Raw genomic sequence first — 27,360 nt, 5'->3', positions numbered from 1 at the left:
TTTGTGAAGCTGGCAATTAATGCACACATATTGTTACCTGAATTTTTGTCCTGCTTTACTGAAATATCTGCAATAACAGCATCAGCAGAATCTCCCGGTATGCCAGTGTTTCTGGCACCAATTGTCAAGTCAGGCATCAGTAATGCAACAGGAATACATTTCTTCCTCATGTCATCATCTTCAACAATAAAGGCGATCTCTGCTTCCTGCTGTGGTACACACATTGGTCTGGTTCCTTCCTTCTCTCCTAGCACTTCTGTTAATGCAACACTGGTTTCTAAGATTTTTGAAACAACCTCCTTTGAAGCTTTTGCTACTTCCTCATTCAAGGCAAATGAAGCAACAGGCATCATCTGTCCCTGTGCATCCTCCAATATTTCTGAATGGCCAGTTTTAATATTCATTTCACTAAGATTTTCCCAACCTTCTGGAAATTTATCCTGTGAAAAAGCAAGCGGCGAAGTAACCGGCTGGGAAATATTCAAACAAGTCTCTTCAGCAGAAGTTTGTAGAGGATGCCCTTTATCAACAGTTAAAAGATCCGCACTGAACACTGATGGTGGGACTGTTGTATTAATATCTTCAATCAAAGAATGAATAGATTCAGCACACTTCTCCTTCATGTGTAAACTGGACAGCAATTCTCCAGAAGCTTCCTGAAGGCTTGGCATAATTTCTAACATGGTTTTGTCTGTAACCTTTACTGAGCCAGCCAGATCATCTTGAGTCACATTTTTAATTAGCATGGGAGTTTCAATTTGATCTTGGAGTGATGGCGTTTTAAGTGAACATTGTTTGTAATCAGTCAACATTTTTTCAAAAGGCTTCATTCCCTCTGTTAAATCACCCAAAGCTCCCATTATTGGTTCAAATTTGTTGCTGATAATTTCATTGCATAAAGCCACATCTTGTCTTTTCACTGTTACATATGCGTTAGCTGAGACTTGTTTTGGAGTAAGTGATGTTGGAGTGCAAGTCTCTTCCTCAAACTTACTTAATATTAATTCTTGTTTAATGGAATCATTTATTGATTTATTTGTACTTTGAGATATATTTGACTCTTTGTATCCTGAATGTTTATAGAGATCCTCATCTTTAATTACCGACTCTTTATTGGTACTACACAGGTGCTGTGATAAATTTGATTCTTGAAGAATTGGAATTTGCTCTAGGCTGACTACAGGATCCTCACTAACTCTATTTTGCACAATCTTCTGATCCTCAAACAAATGCTGTATTTTTGTTACTTCTGGAGTGCTACTTGCAGCATCATACATAGAAGCGTACACAGGATGCACTTTACTCTCATTTTGAGCAAGAGACTGTACTTTCACATACCTAGGATCTGTGATAACTTCAACATCACCTGTATCTGTACGACTTGGTGTCTTTACAGGCTGGTCGGATAGACCCTGTACTTTTTCAGATATGCCTACAGTACACTGTTCTAAGGTAGACAGTAGTGGTTCAAAAGGTTTGAGCACCTCTGGCTTAGATTGTGTTGTTTCTATTGTAAAGAAATCTTCTGATGTTTCAACACCTACAGCCACCTCACACAACTCAATTTGCGAGATTGCTTGCGATTGGTCTAGCACAAAATTTTGAGCAGTTTGTTCCGAGATCATATCTTCAGCCAAAATATCAGTTTTTATTAACTGATCTGGCACAACTGCTAAACCACAATTTATTTGTGAATTCATTTCAGAAGCAGATGTTGCATCTAATTTAGAAACTAGTTTGTTTCCAGAATCTATCGGAGAGACAGGTTTTGCTTCATCTTCATCCTTTGTGGTCACTTCTGACTCAAGGACAGTTGAAGGTAAAGGCAACTTTGAGGTTTCTTTCCATTCAGTTTTTCCTCTAGAAGTAGCATCATATGCAGAAATCATTTCATGGCTGAAGTGGTCAGACTGTGAAGACATTAACATGTCGGATGAATCAAATGCAGCGTAAGAAATGCATGTTTGAGGTTCATCTTCAACTGAAATTTGTGAAAGAGCAAAATATGTTTCAGTTGGTGACAGTTTGCCATCTTGTTCCGACAATTCCAAAAGAGAGTCCACATCTGTATAATCTAGCTTCACATTTCCTTTAGCTATAGTTTTCTTTTCAGTATCATGTAGAATGTCCAAAAAATTGTGATCTTGAAGCACAGCACTCTCTGACATTGCGGGTACATTAGTACTGGCTTTATTGGCATCATTGGTAGCAGCTGTACGAGAATTCAGCTCATTGCTTTCCTTTATTTCTAAAGGGTGTCCATAACAAAAGTTGAGACCACTGTCTGTTGGTTTTGTTTGCTCTTTGAAACCGAAAATGCCATGCATGGATTCATTTTCCTCAACAATTCTGTTTAAAGGTAACGCACCTGCTTTTTTCTCGTATATTAAGTCTAAATGAGGTCCCAACTCATCATCCCTTTTATTCGCCAATTCAATTTTTTCTATGGTTGTGTTCTTATTGTTTATCACAAGTCCTTCCTTATCTATTGTGTCTTGTTCATTCATTGTTTTTTCAAGCAAAGAAGATATAGTCCTTTTAAGTTCACTTTCATTTGACTCCACACACTGCTGTTCATTGTACTGAACTGAACATTCATCAACAGAAATTAGAGTGTCTAATTCTGATGCTTTTCTTATTGCTGGCTTCACCTGTGCCTCTTGAGCATGAGTGTGAGCCATTTCTAAATTGTCTGCTGCTTGTCTATCCACTGTATTTTCCACAAAACCAGAAATTGAAGGTAAAATTGTATTTGCAGGAACTTCAGTTTGCATAACATCATCAGCATGGACTGCTTGTGCAGACATTGTTAATTCAGTAATAGAAGAAAAGGAGGATATAGAGAAGACAGGAACAGGTTCAACATGCACAGCTGCAGCATCCTGTGGGCTCACAGGTTCACCGCTAGATGGCTGATCTTTCAAGTTGATAGAAAAGTCTGTGATTGTGGATGGAAAGGAAATGAAAAGTATTGGTTTTAATTGGCTGTTATATATAGATTTTCACATAAACTTTAACAGCATTTTTCAATTCTTTAACAGGACCACTACATCTGACCCAAATGGCTGTATTCAATTCACCTTTTGAGTGTTTAAAACTGCATAACTGCTAATAAATTATACCTTCATTTAAAATCTGAACTGACTCCTTCCAAACTTCTCGTGTCTTAACAGTACTTCAACCGTCAAGTCCCCACACTCACTTGCCTCCTAACCCATTCTGATTATTTTTTGATGTGCTCACCATACTCTTGGGAAATCTGATTTCAAGATTAACAAGATCAGTTGGAAAACTAATCTGGTCATTAAAGTTTCACATACTTGAACTCGGCTGAAATTTCTACCCAGTGGACAAATTGGAACATGTTAACTCTGCAAATCATTACCATTGAATTTATAATCAATGAAAAGTGGCAATTTAGCAACTTCAGTGGATGTTTGAGAAACGCAGCAGAATCTTTCCCTTGAAATTTCCAAATAAATCTCAAACAATAAATCATGTTTATGATGACTCTTTTGAAATGTAATGGATTAGTTTTTTATATTACTCCATTTGTTCAATACAATCTCATTCCCACCAATCAATATTCAATGTTGAAATGGTGTCTCTAAGCGATATGGCATCTCTTATCTCATAAGCTATAATTTATTCTTCAGTAGGAAACCATTTTGTAAACAAGCTGATCCTTTGGACCAGAGGGGCACCAACAAAGTCAACTGAGCTTTGGGTAGTACATAGGCCTCCAGTGGCTGCTGTCAAAATGTTTAAAAAACATGTTCCAAATTCATTCTTGAACAAGTCTGTAATTGACTTTTCTCCATGAACAGCAAAAAAAAATTATTGGGCAGAAATGAGCTTGCCTGCAGCTGGTGGTTCCACAGGGAACTGCAAATTAACAGTTTGATACCAGATTTAGGACATCCAATGAAACATACAAGCCCAAGACAAGCTGAGGTTAATTATCAAAGTATTATTTCAGCAGCAGTGCAAAGATGCAAGGTTAGCTGCATTCACATCCATGCCTTCAGATTTACACAAGGGAGAAACAGTACAAACCAAAACCACATAAATATAAATGGATGCGCCCCTTATGGAAAAAGAAATACCTTCTCAATTATGACACTAAGAGGCCATTATTTGGCTCTTCTGGTCCATGTCAGCTCCCACAGAACAAACCCTTCAGTCCCATTTCCAAACACTCTTGCCGCCACCTACCCTTCCCCCCCCCCTTCGATTATTTTATTACTTATCCAAACTAAGGTAATTTGAAGTACCAATTAACTTACTAACAAGATTTTGAATAGCACAGCAGTAGAATTGCTGCCTTACTGTGCCAGAGACCTGGGTTCAATTCTGACTATGGGTGCTGTCTGTACAGTTTTTGATGTTCTCTGTGACCACGTGGGTTTGTCTCCGGGTGCTCCAGTTGCCTCCCACATTCCAAAGACGTGCATGTTTGTGGGTTAATTGGCTTCTGTAAATTGTCCCTAGTGTGTACAATAGATGTAGTGCCTGGGTGATCAATGGTCGGCGTGGACCAAAGGGCCTGTTTCTACGCAGTATCTCCAAATTAAACTGCCGTATCACCATGCTGTCTAAATTACCTGATTAAGTCACTGTATTTTTAATTTTGCTTGTTTTTGTATTGGTTTGATTAAATTTAGATAAAATCCACTTGAAGTCATAACTACTGTCAGGCTCAGATCAATTTAGTAACTGCCTTCGAAAGCAACCAGAGGCCGCATGTACTGTTCAAATCTCAGTCGACCTTGCAGATACTCTTCTTGGTCCAGAGGACCAAGAAAATGTGAATACTGGCAGTTGTAGACAATGGGCTGGTCCATCAAAATTGTTTCCAGTTATACAAATCCCAACCAATGCTGCTGTTCAAGAAGGAACTGCAGATGCTGGAAGATCGAAGGTACACAAAAATGCTGGAGAAACTCAGCGGGTGCAGCAGCATCTATGGAGCGAAGGAAATAGGCGACGTTTCGGGTCGAAACCCTTCTTCAATGCTGCTATTTGGAAAGAGGAATAGAGCCATAGAATCATAGTTATACAACGTGGAAACAGGCCCTTCGACCCAACTTGACCACACCGACCAACATGTCGCATCTACACTAGTGCTACCTGCTTGTTTTTGACCAATATCCCTCTAGGCCTATCCATGTACCAAAATGTTTCTAAAACTTTGCGATAGTACCTGCCTCAACTACCTCCCTCAGCACCTTGTTTGATACGCCCACCATCTGTGTGTGGAAAAAATTACTCATCAGCTTCCGTTTAAATCTTTCCTCCCTCACTGTAAACCAATGTCCTCTGATTCTCGATTTTGTTTCTGTGGACAAGATACTCTGTATGTTTACCCAATCTATTCCTCTCGTGATTTTGCACACCTCTACAAGATCACCCCTCATCCTCCTGCGCTCCAAGGAATAGAGTCCTAGCCTGCTCAACCTCTGGCAACATCCTCGTAAATCCTCTTTCCAGCTTGACAACATCGTTCTCATCACATTGTGTCCAGAAATGAACACAATACTCTAAATGCGACCACACCAACATCTTGTATAACTGCAACATGACCACCCAACTTCTCGGGGGGGGGGGGGGGGGGGGGGGGGGGGGGGGAGAAGAGATGAGGACATGAAGGGTGACATCTCCAGACAATGGGGATACTCAGATCAAAGCCTCCCTGTATGTGGACAATGTTGTCGTCTTTTGCTCAGATTCACAGATTGATCAGCATCTGTGACCATTTTGAGTTGGCATCGGGATCCAGCGTCAATCGTAGGGAGAGCGAGGCCATGCTCTGCAATACTGGCCCGACCGATCTTCCGTCCCCTTCACCATCAGGTGAAGGCACCCGAAGGTGCTGGGTATCTGGTTCAGAGGGGCCATGGCATGCAAGAATTGGCTGGAACAGATAGCCAGGGTGAAGTTACATTTGGAACTGTGGAAACAACACTCCCTTATGATAACTGGGAAAAATAGATCATCAAAAATAGATGTTAGCTGCTCTCCAAGCTCCTATACTTGGCACAAGGGTGGCCCATCCCTTGCTCCTCTAGAGATTAAAGTGGAGCGAACCGATGGGTCACGATGCACATGTCTGCACACAAAGGGGGCAAAAGGGTGCCCAAAATTGCCCACATCCTGATGGTCACCTTCGCCAATGGCTGCATCAGACCGAGCCAAAGCACATGGACACCAAGTGTCATTACCTGCTGAAGTCCCCAGCATTGTTAAGGATGGGCCTGGCACCAATGTCAGCTGGACATTGCTACACTACCTGTACTTTGTAAAAAAGTTCCTCAAGACCAACACCTTTGCCCACAAGTCCAATCAGGCAGCGGTCAGCATGTAACATCCTGCAGGCACTGCACAACAATGACTCGATGGATACTGTGGTGTGGGTACGTGAGCAGACTGCCCAGCTTCATTGCCAGAACCAAAACAAGTACCAAGATTATAACTAGTAATTTAATGAGTAGCTAAAATACAATTTTAATCCAGATATCTTTGTTGAGATGCCGGAAATAGTTGGTTAAGGAGGGTATGGAACAGAATGGGAAGCAACTCTTTCTAGGTTGGGAATCTCAGAAAAGGAGGCAACTCTTGCGAGGTAAGATTGGGAATATATCATATTCTGATAATGTTTTTAATAACAGACAATAGATTATCAAAAGGTGATATCGCTGTCACACAATTTCTGCAATCATAGCTTTAGCATAAAAATAAACTCAACAGAAGTACCCAGAGAAATTAATAAATATAATGCAATAAATTGAAGCAAAGGTCTCAAGATGACGGGGAAAGTCTGTGGCTGTGAACTGTCCACTAGCTCATCTTTTGAGCCCTCAGAAAGAGCCCTAAAGTTAGTAGTCAGTTTGGTATATGACGACCGCGTTGGGGAGTGGGTGTGCAAGTAGATAGAACACGACCTGCAGCAGCTACACAGAGAGGCAGTGAAAAGAACCGACAGCTCTGGGCTAGGTCGACCCCATCATCAATTTAATGCTGCCAGGACAGCATTAGAGTAAGAAAATAAGAAATTACATGTGTAGGAAGTAACTGCAGATGTTGGTTTAAATTGAAGATAGACACAAAATGCTAGAGTAACTCAGCGGGACAGGCAGCATCTCTGGAGAGAAGGAATAGGTGACCTTTCAAGACCTGAATCAAGACTCTTCTTGAAACCAAATGCTCTGAGGACAAGACCAGACGTTTCATAAACCAGAGATGTGAAAATTTGTACGGTGGAAGTGGAACATGCTGATTCTATGCGTACTAAGCAAGAAAAGGATCTACTTTGCAATCTTTTCACTCGTGAATGATTGTACTCATGTACAGTATGATTTGACTGGATAGAATGCAGAACACGTTTTTCACTGCATCTCAGTATGTGCGACAATAACAAACTAAACTACCCTACTGCATGTACCAAAATAAACTAAACTATCCTAATACCTACTTTAGTACATTGGATCAAGAGCTCGAGAATACCAATTTAACATATTGCCACATTCAGACAAAAAAAAAAACACGATTTATTTATTCTGAATACTGACTCAGCAGCAACACAAAAGCACTAATCTTAGTTTTCTCCTATAATTTTCACATACATTGTATTTGCTTGTACATACTAATAGGTACACCAATTTACTAATATCATACATACACCTTACAATGGACAAGCCAAATTATGACGATATCACCACTTAGATATTTTCCAATCTTTCCATGCTTATGACGTTACCTTTTTATACTTTAAATTTTGTGCTTTGTCTATCCTTCGCTTCCCCAAAACAATTTTGAGCATGGAGGTAGGTCACTTCAATTGGAGCAGCAACACACAGCAGTGCATCTACGTATATAGATTATGCACACTGCATGGTCAATTTCCCTCCTCATTGGGTAAACCTAAGACAGCACTGGAGTCCAGATGCAAGATGATAACCAACATTTCATGGGCATCTGAATATTTACTATTTATAGCTATATTACATTTTGTGTAGTTAGTTTAAGTATTTTAAGTGTAGTAGTTTGGATAGTGAGATTATATTCTAAAAACAAAAATTAGTAGGGTATGGCTGATGGACATGTATACCAAAAATCTAAAGAAGTGATATGATTTCCTGAGCTTCAAGAAACATGGCAGATGGTGATCGTGACCACAATTTAACAAAATAGCTACAAGAAAAGATTTAAATTTGCCAAAATCTGAAACAGAAAGATACATTATAAAATAAATAAATCCATGTAAAAGATTTAAAAAAAAAATCAGGTTAATCTAATGCAGAAAAAGTACAAATTGCTGCCAAGTACCGAGCATGACAGATCTATAAATTACCATATCTCTCTTCTTTCCCCCCCCCCCCCCCCCCCCCTCCCCAACCAATTCACCACCTGCTGAGAATACCAACAGTACTGCCAACAGCTCAAAATAATTTTTCCACTGGTCTTAGGACTGAGAATCATATTTAAGTAGTGTCAACGCTATGGCTGAACACAGAACTCAAGTGTTTAATCAAAAGTAGTTCAGCAGGTCAGGCAGCAACTCTGAAGGACATGTATAGGTGATATTTTGGGTCAGGAAGAGCTGAAGGGCCCAGAGACCTTCCTGGTGGGGGATGGAGATGTAATAGATATCTAGTTGAGGCAATGAGTGCTTAAAAATGGAATGTTATAGAAGAGTTGAAGGGCGTGCAAGGTGCCCCATTTGTAGGTTAGAAGAGACTGGACAGGACGAGAAGGAGCGATGATAGAATTAGGAGACAATTTCTGTAGGACGGGAGCAGGCAGAAACATTAAGTCTGCCACAACAGTCCTGTTTGTGAATTTTTGGAAGGAGGTAGAAGCGGTCAGTGCAACGCTGGGGAACTATAAAAGGCAGGAGGCTGTGGAGGGGAGATCGCCAGCGGTGATGAGATCGATAACAGTCTGGGAGATGATGGCCTGGAGTTTTTTGTCTGTGGGGTCATGGACAAGAGGTGTCCGAGAGCTAGCACCTGGCCTCAGCACGGTAGAGGTCAGTCTGCCAGATTACAACGGTTGGTTTGATAACAAAGTTTGGATTGTTGCTTTGAGCAGAAGGCTATGCATTCAGAGGGGGTGAGATTGGAGTGGGTAATAGGCGTGGAGACGTTAAGAAGTCAAGACGGATGATGTTGTGCCAGCAGTTGGAAATAAAATCATTTTCAAAGTCATATTCTGCATGTGCTCAAGATATGAAAGATAAAAAGACCAAAACAAAAGTCAGGAAACCACCAATGAATAAAGCCTCTAAAAAGTGACTATAATCACGTGGTCAGAAGAAGATGCAGTTCAGAATAAAGGAAAGCAAAAGGAACTTGCCTGCAGGCTGTATGACACATTCAGGTGTAACAGAGGGAGAAAAAAAGGGTTCGTCTGAAAAAGAAAAGACAGCAATTCAGCAGGGGAAGCAATAAAACCATATGATCACAGATGGCCCTAATGTAGAAGATCTAGACCTCAATCTAGACTCACTAGTTATTTTCAAAGGGTCCAAGTAATATTTTGTTCTTGTAAAGAGCTAAGCAAGTTCAGTTAATTAAAAACATAAGACACAAGGAACTGCAGATGCTGACTTAATAGCTTTGTAGACAATTTCCATGCTCGAACTTGCTTGAAAAAGACACTTCTACAAATTATAATTTCTATTTAAATTTTTTAACTCTACAAGATTGTGTTAGAATATGCAAATATACATGACTGTTACATTTCATGCAGAGATATAAAAAATACATTTACAGCACTTGATTTCTATATGTTTAAACTTCTGCTGGGAGTCCATGCATCATATTCAACTCGCGTCGCAGCGGCCTCTGCAGTCCGTCTGTCTTTTTGTTATTTTTTTGTCCCGTTTTAATGTAGATTTTATTTTATTTTTATGGGGTATGTGTGTGTGGGGGGGGGCGGGGGGTGGAAACCTTTAAAATCTTTCCCCTGCACGGAGAACCCGACCTTTTCCCTGTCGGGTCTCCGTTGTCATTGGGGCTGCAACGTGGAGCGGCCTCCAGCAGGAACGACCTGGGGCTCCAGTCGCGGAGCTGCGGACCTACTCACCATCACGGAGCTGGCCGAGTTCGGAGCGGGTGGAGCTGTGGTGGCGCGCTGCTGCGACCCGACCCTCGGAGATTCGGAGGCTTACCGCAGGTCCGGTGGACAGTAATATCGGGAGCCCGCGGGTCCCTGCTGGGAGACCGCTTTTCGGGGCTTCCGCAACGCGACTTCTCCCGCCCGAGTCGCGGGGCCTGACATCGCCCGGCGTGGCTTCAACGGCTGCGGGACTTTGCTAGCGCCCACCGGGGGCTCTAACAACAAGACCCGGAGCGCGGCCTTGCATCGCCCGGCGCGGCGTTAATGGCCGCGGGACAATTGCCATCATCCGCCGGGGGCTTTGACTCTGACATCGGGAGGGGAATGGGGAGTGCAGGGGAGAGATAAGTTTTTTTGCCTTCCATCACAGCGAGGAGATGCGCTGTGATGGATGTCTGTGTAAATTGTGTTGTGTCTTGGGTCTTTTTTTCTTGTGTGTATGACTACAGAAACAACATTTCATTTGAGCCTCTATGAGGTTCAAGTGACACATAAATTGTATTGTATTGTATTGACTATAATCCCTCAGTAAATGCAGAAGCGGCGTCGGCATCATAAGAGACTTTTGTTTCAACATCTTTCCTACAATATTCATCAATTTTAAGAAGGAACTGCAGATGCTGGAAATCGAAGGTAGACAATCGAAGGTAGTACCCCTCTCCGGGCACTTTCTCTTGCAACAGCAGGAAATGCTACATTTGTCGCTTTACCTCCCCCCTTGACTCCATTCAAGGACCCAAGCAGTCTTTCCAGGTGCGGCAGGTTCACCTGCACCTCCTCCAACCTCATCTATTACATCCGCTGCTCTAGATGTCAGTTGCTCTACATCGGTGAGACCAAGTGTAGGCTTGGCGATCGCTTCGCCGAACACCTCTGCACGGTTCGCAATAACCATTCATTCACACATACATACATCCACACATACATACACTTACATGCACAGATATACGTTTGACGGGTATACAGACACACACACAAGCTACAGATACTCAAACAATGCAACACTTTTTGGGTTATTTTAGGTTAAAGGTCATAGCCCTCATTTGCAAAGGCACCATCGGCTCATTGTAGCTTAAAATGAATACTCATCGAGTAAACATCAGAGCATTAGATTATTGGTCAGGATGTGACATTTACATCAGAAATAAGACAGGTCTCTTACAGGTCTGTCACCCAGCCTGGCACTGCCCCAGTCCCACTATGGCCGTTGCCCCCACTCTCCCCACTATTGCAGTCAGTGGGGTTCAGTAAATGGGGGAACCCAGAGGATATGTCCTGACCGTTTAATTAGGCGGGTTCATGAGCCCTTAAAACCTGGGACCTCTGCTGCAGTCTCATTAAATTTCCTATTAAAGCGACTGGAAGATGCCATGCAGGAATGTCCCCCAGCATGGAACTGCCTCAGTCCCTCTATGGCCGTGACCCCCACTCTACACACTGGAAGTCAGTGGGGTTCAGTAAAGGGAGGAACCCACAAGAACTGCCCTCACCCATTAATTAGGCTGGTTCAGGAGTAGGACCTCTGCGACAGTGTCATTAAAAAAACACTCACAATTATATTCATATTATTTTTATATAATAATTATGCTTCATTCTATATATGATTACAGTCATATTTACGTCATATATATATATATATAGGTATAATAATATATAGTTTAAATGGACTGCAACACGGAAATAGGCTGCCCATGGTGTAATATGAGCATTGGCCACTTGATGGCGCTCACTTTCCCGATCTCGTCTAATTAGTTTAATTAATTAATGTGCAGCTTTTAGCACTGACGAGTTATAACATCCTTCTCAATTATATTTCATCTAAATCTGTGGAAATTTTCATGTAGTTCCGTGACGTGGGTCACGAAAATGGATTTCTAGACACATTTTTGATGCTCGGCCCACAGCCTACGGGGAAAAGAAACCCAGTCTACCTGTTATTCATTGGCCTTTGTTTGGCCTTCTTTTATTAGTTCTCCCAAATTGCAGGATATCGCATTTCAGGATTTAATTCTGTCAGACATTGATCTACCCATCTTTATCAGCTGATCAGTACCATCCTGCGGCCTAAAGAAGCCCTCAGTATCAACACATCCAGCTTTCCTGCCATCTGCAAACTTATTAATTGTATAATTATTTCCCCCTACATTTTTAGTTTTGATTTGTTTTTACAACAGACAAATTATTAAAAGTTGGAATATTTCTGAATACCTGGAATACTATACCATTTAAGTATCAAGTTTTCTTCCTCCTCCATTTGTTGGGCTCATTTGTGACATGCAAAACTAGACTTAGTATCTTTATGATATTGAGATTGTGGGCATCACACTTCATCTCACAAATACGTGTAGCATAGTCATTGTATGATATAGAACAGGGCTTGAAATTAGCGGTTGCCCGGGTGCCATTGACCACCCAAAGTGGCGGCGGGCAACCTAAACGCCGAGTCATTTTGCCCGGCTTGGCACGCAGATACTGGTTTGTACCGAAGATAGACACAAAAAACTGGAGTAACTCCGCGGGTCAGGCAGCATCTCTGGAGAAAAGGAACGCGTGTTTTGTGTCGGCGACGGCTGTATTGATACTAGGTACATTGATACAAAGATACTAGGTGCGGGGTGACGAAAGGTCGGAGCGAATGACGGGCCCCGCACAGCGGCAGCAGCGGCCGCGATAGCGGCTCCATCCCCTCCTCCTCCCGCCCTGATAAGGGCCGCGCCGCTGCTTGCAAATCCGCTAACGCCGCTTTCAAAACAAAGCGCCATTAGCGGATTTGCAAGCAGCGGCCGCTATCAGGGAGGAGATGGAGCCGCTGCTGCCGCTGTGCGGGGCCCGTCATTCGCTCCGACCCTTCTGAAGCAGCTGCACCAAAGATCCTATAGCTACATGATCTTTGAGCTGCACCGCTCGGCCCCGCACCTTGCTGTTGGCTGGCAGAGGGGAGGCGTTGGCGAGGAGCTCCCAACGGCCAAGGCAGCGGGGTGATGTTGTCCGAGGAGCGCTGACCTTCCTTCCTCCCCACCTTGCCTCCCCTCTCTCTCTTGTACGCCCCCCCCCCCCCCCCCCCCCCCTTATCCTGGGACTCCTCCTCTCCATCCCGCACTGATCCCCATTCCCGCCTCTATTCAGTCCTCACTGACATCCCCTGTGCTCCCCTCCTCATCTACCCCCCCCCCCATCCATTCATCCTGCGCTGATCACCCTATCCACCTCGCATTGATTCTCCTGCCACCACCCCCCCATCCATCCTACACTGGTCCCCCAATTCATCCTGTACTTACCCCCCTTCCCATCCATCCTGCACTTCTCCTCCATCCATCCTGTACTGATCCCCCATCCATCCTGTACTAATCCACGCATTCATCCCGTACTGACCCACCCTCCATTTGTCCTGCACCTTCCCCGCATTCATCCTGTAGAGATCCCTCCGATCCACACTGTACTGACCCACTCCCCCACCCCCATTCATCCTGCGCTGATCTCCCCCTCCCATCCATTCTGTGCTGATCCTCCCAACCATTCTGTACTGATCCTCCTATTCAAGAAGAATGGGGGGAACAGTCTGAAGAAGGGTCTCGACCCGAAACGTTGCCTATTTCCTTCGCTCCATAGATGCTGCCTCACCCGCTGAGTACCTCCAGCACTTTTGTCTATCCCCATCCATCCTGTACTGAACCCCCCCCCCCCCCCCCGCCATTCAACACCACTGATATCCCCCTTGCTCTCCCCTCACAATTTTACCTACTCCAACCAACACGTACTAATTCACCTGCTTCAATCCATCCATTCTGCACCGACTGCCTTCTAACCCCCACCACTTATCCACCCCGCACTGATTCACACACACACCCCTCCCTGACCCTATTGTGCTGGAAATGTCTTCAGAGCGAACATTGACTATGTTTGATAACGGAATGCAATCAAATGTGTTTTAATTCCCAATGTGATTATTTGTTTTAGTCCATAAAGATGGATTCATTAAATTGTGAACACGTGAAACATTAAAACCGCAGTGTTCGATTGTCACTGCTACCGTTGACATGTTATTATAGAATTCATTTTAGTTTAAATCTTTTTATTTGAATTTTGAATTTAACAGCAATTTGCATACATACAATGATAACAGACAGTGATAATCAGGACATAATTGTACAACAGTATGTAAACGACCCTCAAAACCCTTACCCTTACCCACCCTCGCCACCCGGGGACAAACAACACTCACATACGCACACATCCACACAAATACGATAAAAAAAAGATTTAAAATTTTTTTAAAAAAAATTAAAAAAAATAAGAAGAGAAAAAAAAAAGATTTAAAAAAAAATTAAAATAAAAAAAATTGTGGGGAAGGAGGGGGGAGGGGTGGAGGGGATAGCAGCTGCAATAAGACAGAGCTGTGATAGAGGGCACTCAGTCCTCTTCCGAGTCCGGAAACAAGTTAAGAGAGTTAACAAGTTCCAGGAAAGGGTTCCATGTATCTAGGAATGTCTTGGTAGAGCCTTTGAGAGAGAACCTAAGTTTTTCAAGATTTAAGTTGGGACAGGTAAGTCTCCAGTTAAGCAAAATCAGTCTCCGGGCTAACAGGGTTGTAAAAGCCAGGACCCGCTTCAACGCAACAGAGAGGTTGGTGTTGGGGGGAATACCAAAAATAGCTGACAGTGGGTTTGGAGGAATAGTCTGGCCATAGGCTCTGCTTAGCACGTCGAAAGCACTCCTCCAAAAGGTTGCTATCTTAGGGCAAGACCAAAACATATGACTATGGTTGGCAGGGGATTGATTGCATCTGTTGCAGGTGTCTTTAACAGCGGGGTATATTCTAGATAATCTTGCGTTTGTGTAGTGGACTTTGTGAAGGACTTTGCATTGGATTAGGCCATGACGGGCACATATGGAGGAAGAATGGATCAAATCCAAGGCAGAGTCCCATTGCTGGTCTGTTAGTTTCGTATTCAGCTCGCCCTCCCACGCAGCTTTTAATGAGGTATAAGGTTTCAATATAACCGACCCTAACAAGTTGTACAAAAAAGAGATGCATTTCTTCCGGTTGGGATCTATAGCTAGGATGGAATCAGTCAGGGTTTCAGGAGGACGATTTGGGAAATGGGGGAATATCTTCTTCACAAAATTCCTAATCTGGAAAAAACGAAAAAGGTGGGAGTTTGGGAGGCTATAGAATTCATTTTAACGGCAAATCAATGCTCTTAATATGGAGTAGCAATACTGTAGTTATTTAATGAGCAACATTCACAACTATACGTTGGATTTATCCAGGTTTTACTTCTACAGTCGATCATATACATCACAAATTTGGTCAGGAGATATTTCAGTTGAAATTTTAACGTTAATTCTGAAGTGGGAATGATGGAAACAGCGTTTATCAATAATTGTTTTTTAATCTGGTGCTTACGAACTGGGTATCTTCATTGCTGTTCACAACACGTACATCTAATCTGAATGTCCGGTAATGTGGCGTCTTGACACCTTTAAATATATTACCAAATATGTCCTTTGCAGTTATGTCCTTTGGCCATCTCAGTGTAATGTTTAACCTGTCAGATGGGTATGGTCGGTTTTAACAGCTATTATCATAAAATGCCTATAGAAATTTCCTTGCAACCTGTATATTTTGTTGTGGATAAATGATGTGGGAAGCGAGAGTGTTTCTGTACCAATAGCAATAACGACCCATGCTATGGCCATGTTATGGTAATTTTCAGTCCTTCACAGAAAACATGCTTGCATCAATCTGTAGTGTGCATGGTTAAGCATATATGTTACCATGGTTCAGGATTTATTGACACAGGTTGGTTATACGCTGAATAATCCAACCACATTTTAGTTTGGAAGTGGAAAGAACTAATAGAAATTGCATTCATTGCAATGTGTAAAAAGAGTTGAGATACTGTATTATAATTTTGCTGCATGTCATTGTGGGATATATCATGTCTTGATTGGTGAATATGTTTAGTTTGTGACTTTATTTGAAAGAAATAATATGTGAATGCTTCATTGAGTGTAATTCCAACTGGTAGCTACGCACTTCGTCCGAGCACATTATCGCACGCGTCATGCAAGCCATCTTAAATGACGACCTAAACTGTCATTTGGCAACCTAAAAAGCCGCCAAGGTTGCCCGGCTGGCAACAGGAAAAAAAAGTTAAGCAACAGCCATGTTGAATAACTACAGATCAATATTCTGATAAGAATAGTGCCTGGTCAAGACACATTTTGTCTGAGACAATCATTCATGTTTGAATTTACAGTCAACTACATTGAAGAGGTGTCTCAGGCAGGATGATTTAACCATTCACTGCTTAATCTGAGGTACGAATAATCTGTCTTTAATGTAGCAAGATTGAAATTCATACAACATGAATCAAAGGCCATGAATTACTAAGCAGAAGCCCCTGCTCTCCCGAGCCAAGCACCACCCTAAGTGTAACATCACATTAGATTAAATAGGGCATCAAGCGAGGACCAATATACGCAGTATCATCACCAAGAGCCAGAGCTTTTGATAACCACCATCACCAAACCCCTCTTGCACCAACCCATTAAGTGTCAATATTGATTGAAAGGTTAATGAAACTAAAAACATATGCAAGGGTATCCAGTGACAAATGATTCAAACAACTCTCAAAAGCCTCTCATTTCCACCACCTCAAATGCACAATTCCACAAGTGCAATTGGAAAATAAATTTTAGCTCTTCAACAATATACAAATAGTTTGACACTACCCAGAATAAAGCAGCTTAGTTAAGTTGCACCAAATTCATGTCGTAGTCTTACAGCGTGGAAACAGGCCCTTTGGCCTAACCTGCCCACACCAGCCAACATGTCCCATCTACATTAGTCCCACCTGCCTGTGTTTGGCCCATATCGCTCTAAATCTGTCCAATCCATGTACCTATCTAAATGCTTATCAAACGCTGTGATAGTAACTGCCACAACTACCTCCTCCGGCAGCTCGTTCCATACACCTACCACCCTTTGCGTGAAAAAAATTACCCCTCAGGTTCCTATTAAATCTTCCCCCCCCCCCCCCCCCCCCCCCCCCCCCCCCCCTCACCTTAAACCTATGTCCTTTGGTTCTCAATTCCCCTATTCTGGGCAAGAGATGGCACGTCCACCCGATCTATTCCTCTCATGATTTTGTACACCTCTAAGATCAATATCACCAGTTCAAACACCAAAATAATGTACAACAGCAGGCAGCATCTACAAGATGGTGCCTGTAAATTTGTTGCCTGTAAATATTCAGATAAAGGGACCCTGTATACAGAAATCAGTGGCACGTGGTTGTCTTTGGCCCTACCACTTCAATATTTACCGCAAACCTGAATTTTAATCGTAATTGCTTCTTCTAGCCATTTAGTCACACTCTCTAGTTCCCAAATTAACTAATAAATGCAGGATACCAGTGAAACCGTAATACATCTATAGACATAACTTCTGCATGCACTAGTTTACAAAAACCAAAACTTAACAAAAATGACAAATTGAATGAGCACTTCTAACATTACAACACTTAGAACTTCACAGGAGTGTTATTAAATAAAATGTGACAAACAGAAGATATTAGACCTGATGAAAACAAAAGATCAGTAGACTACAAGAGTATGGGCATCAATGTCAAGGCTAGTGTTAGGTGCCCATCTTAATTTGCCCAAGATAGTGAGAAATAATTAGGGATTTTATAAACAAAACATGGATTTGTCAATTTAAGACTACTCAATCAAAACCTCTGAAAAATATACTGTCAGGATTGTACTTAAATATCACAACCAAAATCCAAACACCTATGAGCAGCAACTGGGAGTGCTAGAAATCAGTGAAAATAATTGATAGTTTTGTCCAAGTTTGCAGATGGTACGAGGAAAGGTTGAGGAGGCAGGGAGCCTGCAGGAAGACTTGGACAGGTTAGGAGAGTGGGCAAAATAGTGGCAAATGAAATACAACGTACCAAAGTGGATGGTTGTGTACTTTGGCGGTAAGAATAAAGATGTAGATTATTTTCTAAATGGGGAGAGAATTCAGAAATTGGAGGTGCAAGGAGATGCAAAAGGACCTAGGAGTGCTGGGGCAGGATTCTCAAAAGGTTAGTTTGCAGGCTGAGTCAGTATTAAGGAAAGCAAATGAAATGTTAGCATTCATGTTGAGATGACTAGAATGTAAAAGCAAAGATGCATTGCAGAGGCTTGATAAGGCGCTGGTCAGACCACATTCGAAATATTGCGAGCATGAAGACCGTTTGATGGCCTCTACTCACTGGAATTTAGAAGGATGAGGGGGAACTCTCATTGAAACCCATTGAATAATGAAAGGCTTTGGTAAGAGTGGGTGTGGAGAGGATGTTTCCAGTAGTGGGAGGGTCTAGGACCAGGAGGAAAAGATTCAGAATAAGAGGACTTACCTTTAGAATGGAGATGAGAAATGTATTTAACCAGAGGTTGGTGTATCTGTGGAATTCATTGCTACATAAGAAGGTAAAGGCCAGGTCATTGGGTGTTTTTATAAGTAGAGATTTGGTAGGTGCTTGATTAGTACGGTCGTAAAAGGTTATGGGGAGAAGGCAGGAGAATGGGGTTGAGAGGGGAAAATAAATCAGCCAGTGGGGAAGCAGACTCGATGGACCAAATGGCCTAATTCTGCCCCCATGTCTTATAATCTTACAAGACAGCCGTATTCCTGAAATCCTATTTTACCATTTGACGCTAAATCACCCATTTGTTTCAAATTTTTAATGGTTAATATTAGAAACCATAGTTTTATTTTAATGTATTTGACAGATTCCACAGGCTCTCGTATGTTATTTAATAAAGAATGCAGAATAAGTCAACTTGAAAATAAACAGCCATTAATGACTCATTTACAGAGAGCTAAAATCGTGATTCTTCAATTTGCAAAATGAAAGACGTGTGGAACCATGAACGAAGTAGGACAGAAAAGTCAGTATGTTCATCGAATATGACGTATTTGTGAAATGAACCCGAATTTAACTTAAATGGGAGATTGAGCTCTGCGGAAATGTCCAGCGTAATTAACTGTCGCCGTACATTCACCTTCATTTGTATTTTAATTTTGTTCACATCAAGGGCATTTTCATCCGACACCGGAAAAAAAGTAGAGTGGCATTATTTTTTGTGGTCATTTGGAGTCGCTGCTTCCACGCAGTTTTGAAAGAGACAAACGTATCAGGAGGTGAAAATAACGCATTATTTTCATTTCAGATTTTCAGCATGCGCAGCATGTTCCTTTTGTGCGTAATGACAAGTTTTGCCAAATGAAGAAAAGCCGAATGCAACTACAGTGATCAAGCAACTCAGCAATTAAGAGTCAACTGCTGTCGTACAATCCTTTCGGAAGCATGAATTACAAATTGAAACAACCCCATTATTACCGTGACTGTAACCAGCTCGCAGCTCAAATGGCTGAACGTTCAACTCAACACCTAGATCGAAGTCCCACCCAATACTGCGAATGGCGTACTTGGCCATCAGTTCCTGTCTTTGAATGGCCATAACATTGTCAATCATCTGCTGACAAGACGCGTACAGATTGGAGGGTCCCTTGTGCAGTCCATGGGAATAGGAATAAATCTGCATTAGCCTGAAAATATCGTCATTTTCTGTTACCCGCCTTACAATACGAAACGAGTAGATTGCATCACTCTTTACAAAATGAAGCATACTTTACCGTCCACACCTTCCACATCAGAATTATACAAAAGTACAGCTCGATGACCTGCCTTGTATTTGAGTAATCCAATTAGTCATACTCCAGCAATTTCCCCAACATTACGCAAATTCGTTCTCATCCATAAATATTATATGATTCCCTTACAAAGTTCACAATCTACTCTATCTAGCAGCGAACGCTCCGAGTAGCACTTTTATTTTTATTTAGCCAAGTATGCAATTTTGCAAATCGACTAATGTTTGGTATCAAAGTCATCAACGTAGAAGTTACTGAATCGTTAGAATTCTCTCCCAAATAGAAACCTAGCGGGGGTCAGTCTCTCAACATTGTCAAGACTGATTGTGTTTGACAGAGGAAGTCAAAGAACTTAGTGGTTAGTGTAGGAAGGTGGTTTTATGTTTAAAAAATCAATCCGATTCAACTATAAAAGATGGATCACGAACAAGGGGCCGAATGACCTCTATCTGCATTAATTCTTGAACATTTAAAACGCGTCGTAATTTCAAATGTAATTACAAGATCAGTTGCTCCTAATCCAAGTAGTTTTAGTTGCACCCCTCCCCCACCTGAGTAGTCGGGGGCAAGGTGTGGCCGACCCTTTACACTCACCCATTGATTCTGGGCGCGTCCTGGCCATCTCCGAGGGAGCAGCGGGCACCGAGGTGGAGTCGGGCTCTGGCCGACTCCTGGCGGGCAGAGGCGGGGGCGACTCGTCGCTGCTCCCGCCATAGCTGTCTGCGGGCTCGAAGGTCCTGGGCGCCGGCACCGGCGGAGGAGTGGTGGGGGGGAAGACGGGCGCATCGCCGGCCCCGGGTTTGAGAGGCGGCGAGTCGGCGGCGGCGGCGGCGGCCTTCTCGGTGCCTTCTCGAGTTAAGTCTTCCATAATGTCGTCGAGACGGGCGGAGGACGAGACGGAGGGGGACTGAAACTCCTCCGACATGATACTTTTCTTTCTTTTTTAATATAAGGTTTCTTAGTTATTATTATATTTGTTTAAAAACGCAGCTCCTCACGCTCAGCGGCCGCAGTGTTGAGAGGCGTTTGAAAGGCTGACAAGCGCCGCCGGACTGCAGCGGCTGCTATGGAGCGTGCGGCAGATCAGAGCCCGCCCCCTCCGGCCCCGCCCCGCCCCGCCCCCGGCGCGAGCTCCTCACGGCCGCATTCAAAATGGCCGCGCGCCGAATCACTGGGAGCCGGGCGCCGCTCCAACCGCCAGCGCAGTGACTCACACCCCCCCGCTCTGACCAATGGACGGAGAGAGCGGCCAATCACCGCAGCACCATTGGCTGCCGCTCCTCCAATGACGGTCAATCACTTTGAACGCCAACAGCTGATTGGTCGGGTGGACAACCGCTGACTTGCGTGTGTAATCCTGCGCCACAATTGGAGGGGATTATTTTCCTGCTGCCTGACGTTGCCGAGAGGTTGTCAAATCTCCTGCAACCCACTCAGAAGGGCAGGCGGGCAGATAGATAGGCCTCAGAAAGTCACAGAGAGATTTTAAAAGCAAAATTATCGCAACTACTTGAAAAAGAGGAAAATCTGCGCACTTTCAATGTTTTAATCCATTTAGTTTTGGAGCTCCAGATGTCAGTGCCAAGACCAGTAATTATTGTAGAACCTCAACATTCATCGGGACAGGCAGCAACTCATGAGAAAAGAAATATGTGATGTTTCGGGTTCTTAGTTCTTGATAATTATTCCAATATTCCAAATGGAATTTAAACTGGAGGTCTTTCTGTTCTTCATCCCATATTGCTATTGAGAAGGTAGTGGCGAGACAGCTTTTGAACCGGCGTAACTGTACTCCCATGTGCTATTGAATAGGTCATTTCAGGATCTGGACCCAATAATGATGAAGGAACATCAAGTGCTGGAGGAACGCAGTGGGCCAGGCAACATCTACAGTTTCGATCCAAAACGTCGCAATCCATTTCCCTCCACAATGCCACTTGACCTGCTGAGATCCAACAGCACTTTTACGCTTTGCTCAAGATTCCCGCGTCTGCCAATTCCTTGTGTCTCCTAGGAACCTCAACATATTTCCATGTTAGGATGGAAATTAATGTGCTAGTGATTGTGTGCCTGGTTCCCTCTCTTCTTCCTAGTGATTTAAATTTTAGGAGATACTTTTAGATTAGCCTTTTTATGGCTGCAATGCAATTTTTAATTTAGAGATTATAACATAGAAACAGGCCCAGAGTCCACGCTGACCATCGATCACCTGTTCACACTAGTTCTATGTTATCCCACTTTCTCATCAACTTCTTACACATACTTTACAGAAGAAAATTAACCTCCAAACCCACACGTCTATGGTACGTGGGAGGAACCCAGAGGAAAGCCACTCGGTCACACAGAGAACGTGCAAACTGAACAGACAGCACCCGAAGTGTTCAAAAGGGAACTGCAGATGCTGGAATATCGAAGGTACACAAAATTGCTGGGGAAACTCAGCGGGTGCAGCACCCGAAGTCAGGATCAAACCCAGGTCTCTGGTGTTGAGGCAGCAGTCTCCTAGCTGCACCACCGTGCTGCCCAAATCTAAATGGTACTCACTATAGCCATTCTGTGCCAGTGATGAAAATGAATATTAAACGGGATTCATAGGATATCAATCAAAAACCTATTTTCTTCGGGATGGTGTTGAATGGCTTGACTGTTGTAAAGATGCACACATTCTGATAAACTGAACCTATTCAATCACTCCCCTGATGTGTTCCGGAGAGATGGCTGAAAGGCTTCAGGATGAAACAAGGAGAGTCCTTCACCGGACCTGCTCTGGTCAGGATATTTATGCAGTTTCTCGTCAATGGTTATCCCAAGGATATTTGATTTATTTTTCTCACTGTTTCAGATTGCAATACAATCAGCATTATTCTGCTGTTTTGCATTCATTGTATTCATGTTGTAGCTATCAGCATATATTCTGTTTACGAGTTACATGCAAACAAGGAATGTCATTGCAACCTGGTATACATGACAACAAGCTAATCTTAACCTGAACTTTTATTTGTTCCTCTGTATTCGTTCTACTGAATAACAAGGTATGTCTACTTTGAAGAAGTTTCACCTCAACTCTCCGGCGAGGGTTCTGCAACATCTTCTCTCGCTGCACCCCCTCTGTGATTCCTCCTGCTACGTTTTTTTAATATATCTTTCATTCGTAGTACTTTATCTCTCTATATCATTTTTTTAAATATCTCTCGTTTCCCTTTCTCGTGACTTCAGTCTGAAGAAGGGTCTTGACTCATGACAAAAAAAGTCACCCATTCCTTCTCTCCAGAGATGCTGCCTGTCCCGCTGAGTTACTCCAGCTTTGTGTCTATCTTCAGTTTAAACCAGTCTTGGGAACTCCAGTGTTTCTAAGTTTAAGTTCTTAATAAAATAGCATTTTTCTTTTTAGGTCCAAGGTGGAGAACCAAAAAATCACCAGAATAGAAACCCATTAGATAAATTGATAATCTCTTTTGTTAATGTAGCTAATTTATTGGTATTGGTTTACTATTGTAACAAGATACACTGAAACACTTTTGTTTGCTTGCTATCCAGTCAGATGAAATTATGGTATACAGAAGTATAATCAAGCCATACACAAGTTCAAAAAGTAGTGCAAAGAGGAAAATACCAGAGTGCAGATTATAGTTTTATGACATTGTAGCAATATAATTACAAAGAAAAAGTCCAATGTCCACAATGAGGTAGGTTGTGACTATGTCCTAACTTGGAGAAGGACCGCCCAGTAATCTGATAATAGTGGGGAAGAAGCAGTTACTGAATTTGGTGTTACATGCTTTCAAGCTTTTGTATCATCTGCCCAGAGGACAGAAGAGGGAATGACTGGGTGAAAAAAAAATCATTTGATTACATTGCCTGAATTCCTAAAGCAACAGGATGTGTAAATGGACTGAGGTTGATAGTGGGGAGGGCTGTTCCCAAATCAAGCTGTGATCAACCTAATAGTATGCATTCTATGATACATCTGTAGAGGATAAGAATTATTGGAGATATGCCAACCCTCCTTTGTCTCCTGAGGAAGTTGGAGTGTGGCTTCAATGTGGTTGGTTCAAGACAAATTGTTGGTGTTTTAATTGTTATCCTTTAATGAGCAGCCTACCTTTGTGTCATTAATAAACTTGAATGAGTACTTCTGATCCCAATATCTTGTTCATTATCGTGAATATTACCGTGATCACCTATTCTTGTTTAAAAATGATGCTTCTGGTGTCTTCAGTTAATTCTGCGGTATTTATCAGATTCTTGTGTAATTATATACTTTTAGTTCATTTTAATTATGGCAAGTTCCTATACTTGATTCAGAATTGGTGTCCTTGGGGACCCAGCTTATTACACTCTTTATTTAACTAACATTAATGGGAAATAATGTTCAAATGTCTGCTCTTTCATTATTTTCACTTAAGATAATCATTATAAACTGGGATCTAGCTAAATAGCAATATAGTAAAAGTTGCAGATTCTGCAAAATCATGCCTCTACGAGAAGAGGAAGTCGATTAGGAAATGTGGACTCTAAGAAATGGTGGTTGGAGAATGAGCGTTTTTTTAAAATCGGAGAGATTGAAAAGGATATTGCCGATTTGAGAGAGTATAGAATAGAAAAGTACGGCACACCTTTGGCCCACAATGTATCTACCAAATGATACAAAACTAGTCTCATCTGCCTGCTCATGATCCATACTACTCCATTGCCTGCATACCCATGTGCTTATCTAAAAGCATTTTAAATGCCACTTTACATCTGCCTTTACCACCACCGTTTGAGTAAAAATGTTGCCCTGCACATCTCCTTTAAACTTTTCCTCTTCACCTTAAAGCTGTCTTAGTCTTTGACATTTCCATCCTGGGAGAAAAAGTTCTGAACTGTCTACCTTATCTATGCCTCCCATCATTTTATATACTTCCATCATATCACCCCTCAACCTTAGCATTCCAGAGAAAAGCAATCCAAGTCTGTCCAACCTCTCCTTATAGCTAATCGAGACAGTATTCTGGTAAACTTCTTCTGCACCCTCATTAGAAACATAGAAAATAGGTGCTGGAGGATGCCATTCGGCCCTTCGAGCCAGCACCGCGATTCATTGTGATCATGGCTGATCGTCCCCTATCAATAACCCGTGCCTGCCTTCTCCCCATATCCCTTGACTCCACTAGCCCCAAGAACTCTAACTCTTTTAAATCCATCCAGTGACTTGGCCCTCACTGCCCTCTGTGGCAGGGAATTCCATAAATTCACAACTCTCTGGGTGAAAACGTTTTTTCTCACCTCAGTCTTAAATGACCTCCCCTTTATTCTAAGACTGTGGCGCCTGGTTCTGGACTCACCCCACATTGGGAACATTTTTCCTGCATCTAGCTTGTCCAGTCCTTTTATAATGTTATATGTTTCTATAAGATCCCCCTCATCCTTCTAAACACCAGTGAATACAAGCCTAGTCTTTTCAATCTTTCCTCATATGACAGTCCTGCCATCCCAGGGATCAATCTCGTGAACCTACGCTGCACTGCCTCAATCACAAGGATGTCCTTCCTCAAATTAGAAGACCAAAACTGTACACAATACACCAGATGAGGTCTCACCAGAGCCCTATACAACTGCAGAAGAACCTCTTTACTCCTATACTGAAATCCTCTTGTTATGAAGGCCAACATTCCATTAGCTTTCTTCACAGCCTGCTGTACCTGTAAGCCAACTTTCAGTGACCGGTGTACAAGGATGCCCAGGTCTCGCTGCACCTCCCCTTTACCTAACCTAACCCCATTGAGATAATCTGCCCCCTTGTTTTTGCCGCCAAAGTGGGTAACCTCACATTTATCTATATTATACTGCATCTGCCACACATCTGCCCACTCACTCAACCTGTCCAGGTCACCCTGCAACCTCCTAACATCCTCTTCACAGTTCACATTGCCACCCAGCTTTGTGTCATCCGCAAACTTACATTGATTTGGTAATTGGCCAGAAAGATGGAGATTGAAAATTAATCCTTTGAAAAGTGGGAACTGGAAAACAGGCATTTGGTGCAATAAATAGATATTCAAGAATAAAAGCTAAACAATTAAGGCGGCTGACAAGTAACAGCTCAGAACTGCTCAAATAAAAATCTTAGCTTTGGAAGAGAGGAATTTGGGAATGGGGATGTTGAAAGAGCAGGAGTTGGGAGCTCAGGAAGAGAAGCACAAACAAATAATAGGAATGAAAGGAAAGAGCCAAGGATAGGATGCATGAGGGAATAATGTTGATTTTGAGATAGGGATGGGTAAAATGGAAAATAAGAAAGGGATTAAAGGAAAGCTTAAAATAGGGGAAATAGGGAACAGGAGTCAGAGTAGCTCAGGAATGGGAGAAGCAAGAAATGTATAGGCGAACAGATTGAGATTCAGAGAGGTAGCGAGAATGGGGCAAGGCTGGGTGTGGTGTCCAGCATTTCCTGAACCAGAACAACTTGTCTTTTGGTGTTCAGTTCAGACTTGTTGCCTTTATAAGGAGAGAAATGCAGCCTATTAAAATTAGTTCACACCTTGTGCCAGTGAGATAATTTCTGGCTTCAGGATGCACATCAACAAGTTGAAGAATATTAGTAGTTACAGGTAAGATTGAGGCATTAACCTTCAACTACTAAATGCAATTGACAGTGAATTCTGGTTTCACAGTTTCGCAATAATGCACTACCTGTCCATCGCAATCAGTGGTAGAAGGTTAATGCCTCAATTTTCCCTGTAACTACTAATATTCTTCAACTTGCTGATATGCACCCTGAAGCCAAAAATTCTCACTGATTGGTTATGAGGAATATTTATAATTTTATCATAGAAACATAGAAAATAGGTGCAGAGGTAGGCCATTCGGCCCTTCGAGCCTGCACCGCCATTCAATATGATCATGGCTGATCATCCAACTCAGTATCCTGTACCTGCCTTCTCTCCATACCCCCTGATCCCTTTAGCCACAAGGGCCACATCTAACTCCCTCTTAAATATAGCCAATTAACTGGCCTCAACTACCTTCTGTGGCAGAGAATTCCAGAGATTCACCACTCTGTGTGAAAAATGTTTTCCTCATCTCGGTCCTAAAAGATTTCCCCCTTATCCTTAAACTGTGACCCCTTGTTTTGGACTTCCCCAACATCGGGAACAATCTTGCCTGTCCAACCCCTTAAGAATTTTGTAAGTTTCTATAAGATCCCCCCTCAATCTTCTAAATTCTAGGGAGTACAAGCTGAGTCTATCCAGTCTTTCTTCATATGAAAGTCCTGACACCCCAGGAATCAGTCTGGTGAACCTTCTCTGTACTCCCTCTATGGCAAGAATGCATCACAGCCTGATTTGGAAAGCTCCATTCAAGACCGCAAGAAATTGATCCCAGTCATTCCCTCTTCTCCCATCAGGCAAGAGGTACAGAAGCTTGAAAATGCATACCTCCAGATTCAGGGACATTTTTTCCCAGCTGTTATCAGGCAATTGAACAGCCCTTTTATCAGCTTGAATGCAGTCCTGGCCTTCCATCTACCTCATTGGAGACCT

General features: G+C 42.5%; 1 protein-coding gene across 3 annotated transcripts in view; it reads right to left on the bottom strand.

Annotated features, from left to right (window-relative positions):
- Positions 1-27,360, bottom strand: part of rtn4 (reticulon 4) — a 72,202-nt gene that overhangs the window by 38,754 nt on the left and 6,088 nt on the right. Inside the window, exons 2-4 of one of the 3 annotated variants that reach the window (XM_033025206.1) lie at positions 20,429-20,768; positions 9,355-9,408; positions 38-2,938 (exon numbers count right to left, since the gene is read on the bottom strand). In XM_033025206.1, the coding sequence (XP_032881097.1) occupies positions 38-2,938; positions 9,355-9,408; positions 20,429-20,759 (3,286 nt within the window). In that variant the 5' untranslated portion in view covers positions 20,760-20,768. Of the gene's footprint in view, positions 1-37; positions 2,939-9,354; positions 9,409-20,428; positions 20,963-27,360 lie in introns of those variants that run through there. The other 2 variants (XM_033025207.1, XM_033025208.1) reach the window with 2 other exon arrangements.

The sequence above is a fragment of the Amblyraja radiata genome, chromosome 8 (genome assembly GCF_010909765.2).
Source record: "Amblyraja radiata isolate CabotCenter1 chromosome 8, sAmbRad1.1.pri, whole genome shotgun sequence".
Classification (NCBI taxonomy): domain Eukaryota; kingdom Metazoa; phylum Chordata; class Chondrichthyes; order Rajiformes; family Rajidae; genus Amblyraja; species Amblyraja radiata.
This window is presented reverse-complemented; position numbering and strand designations above follow the sequence as displayed.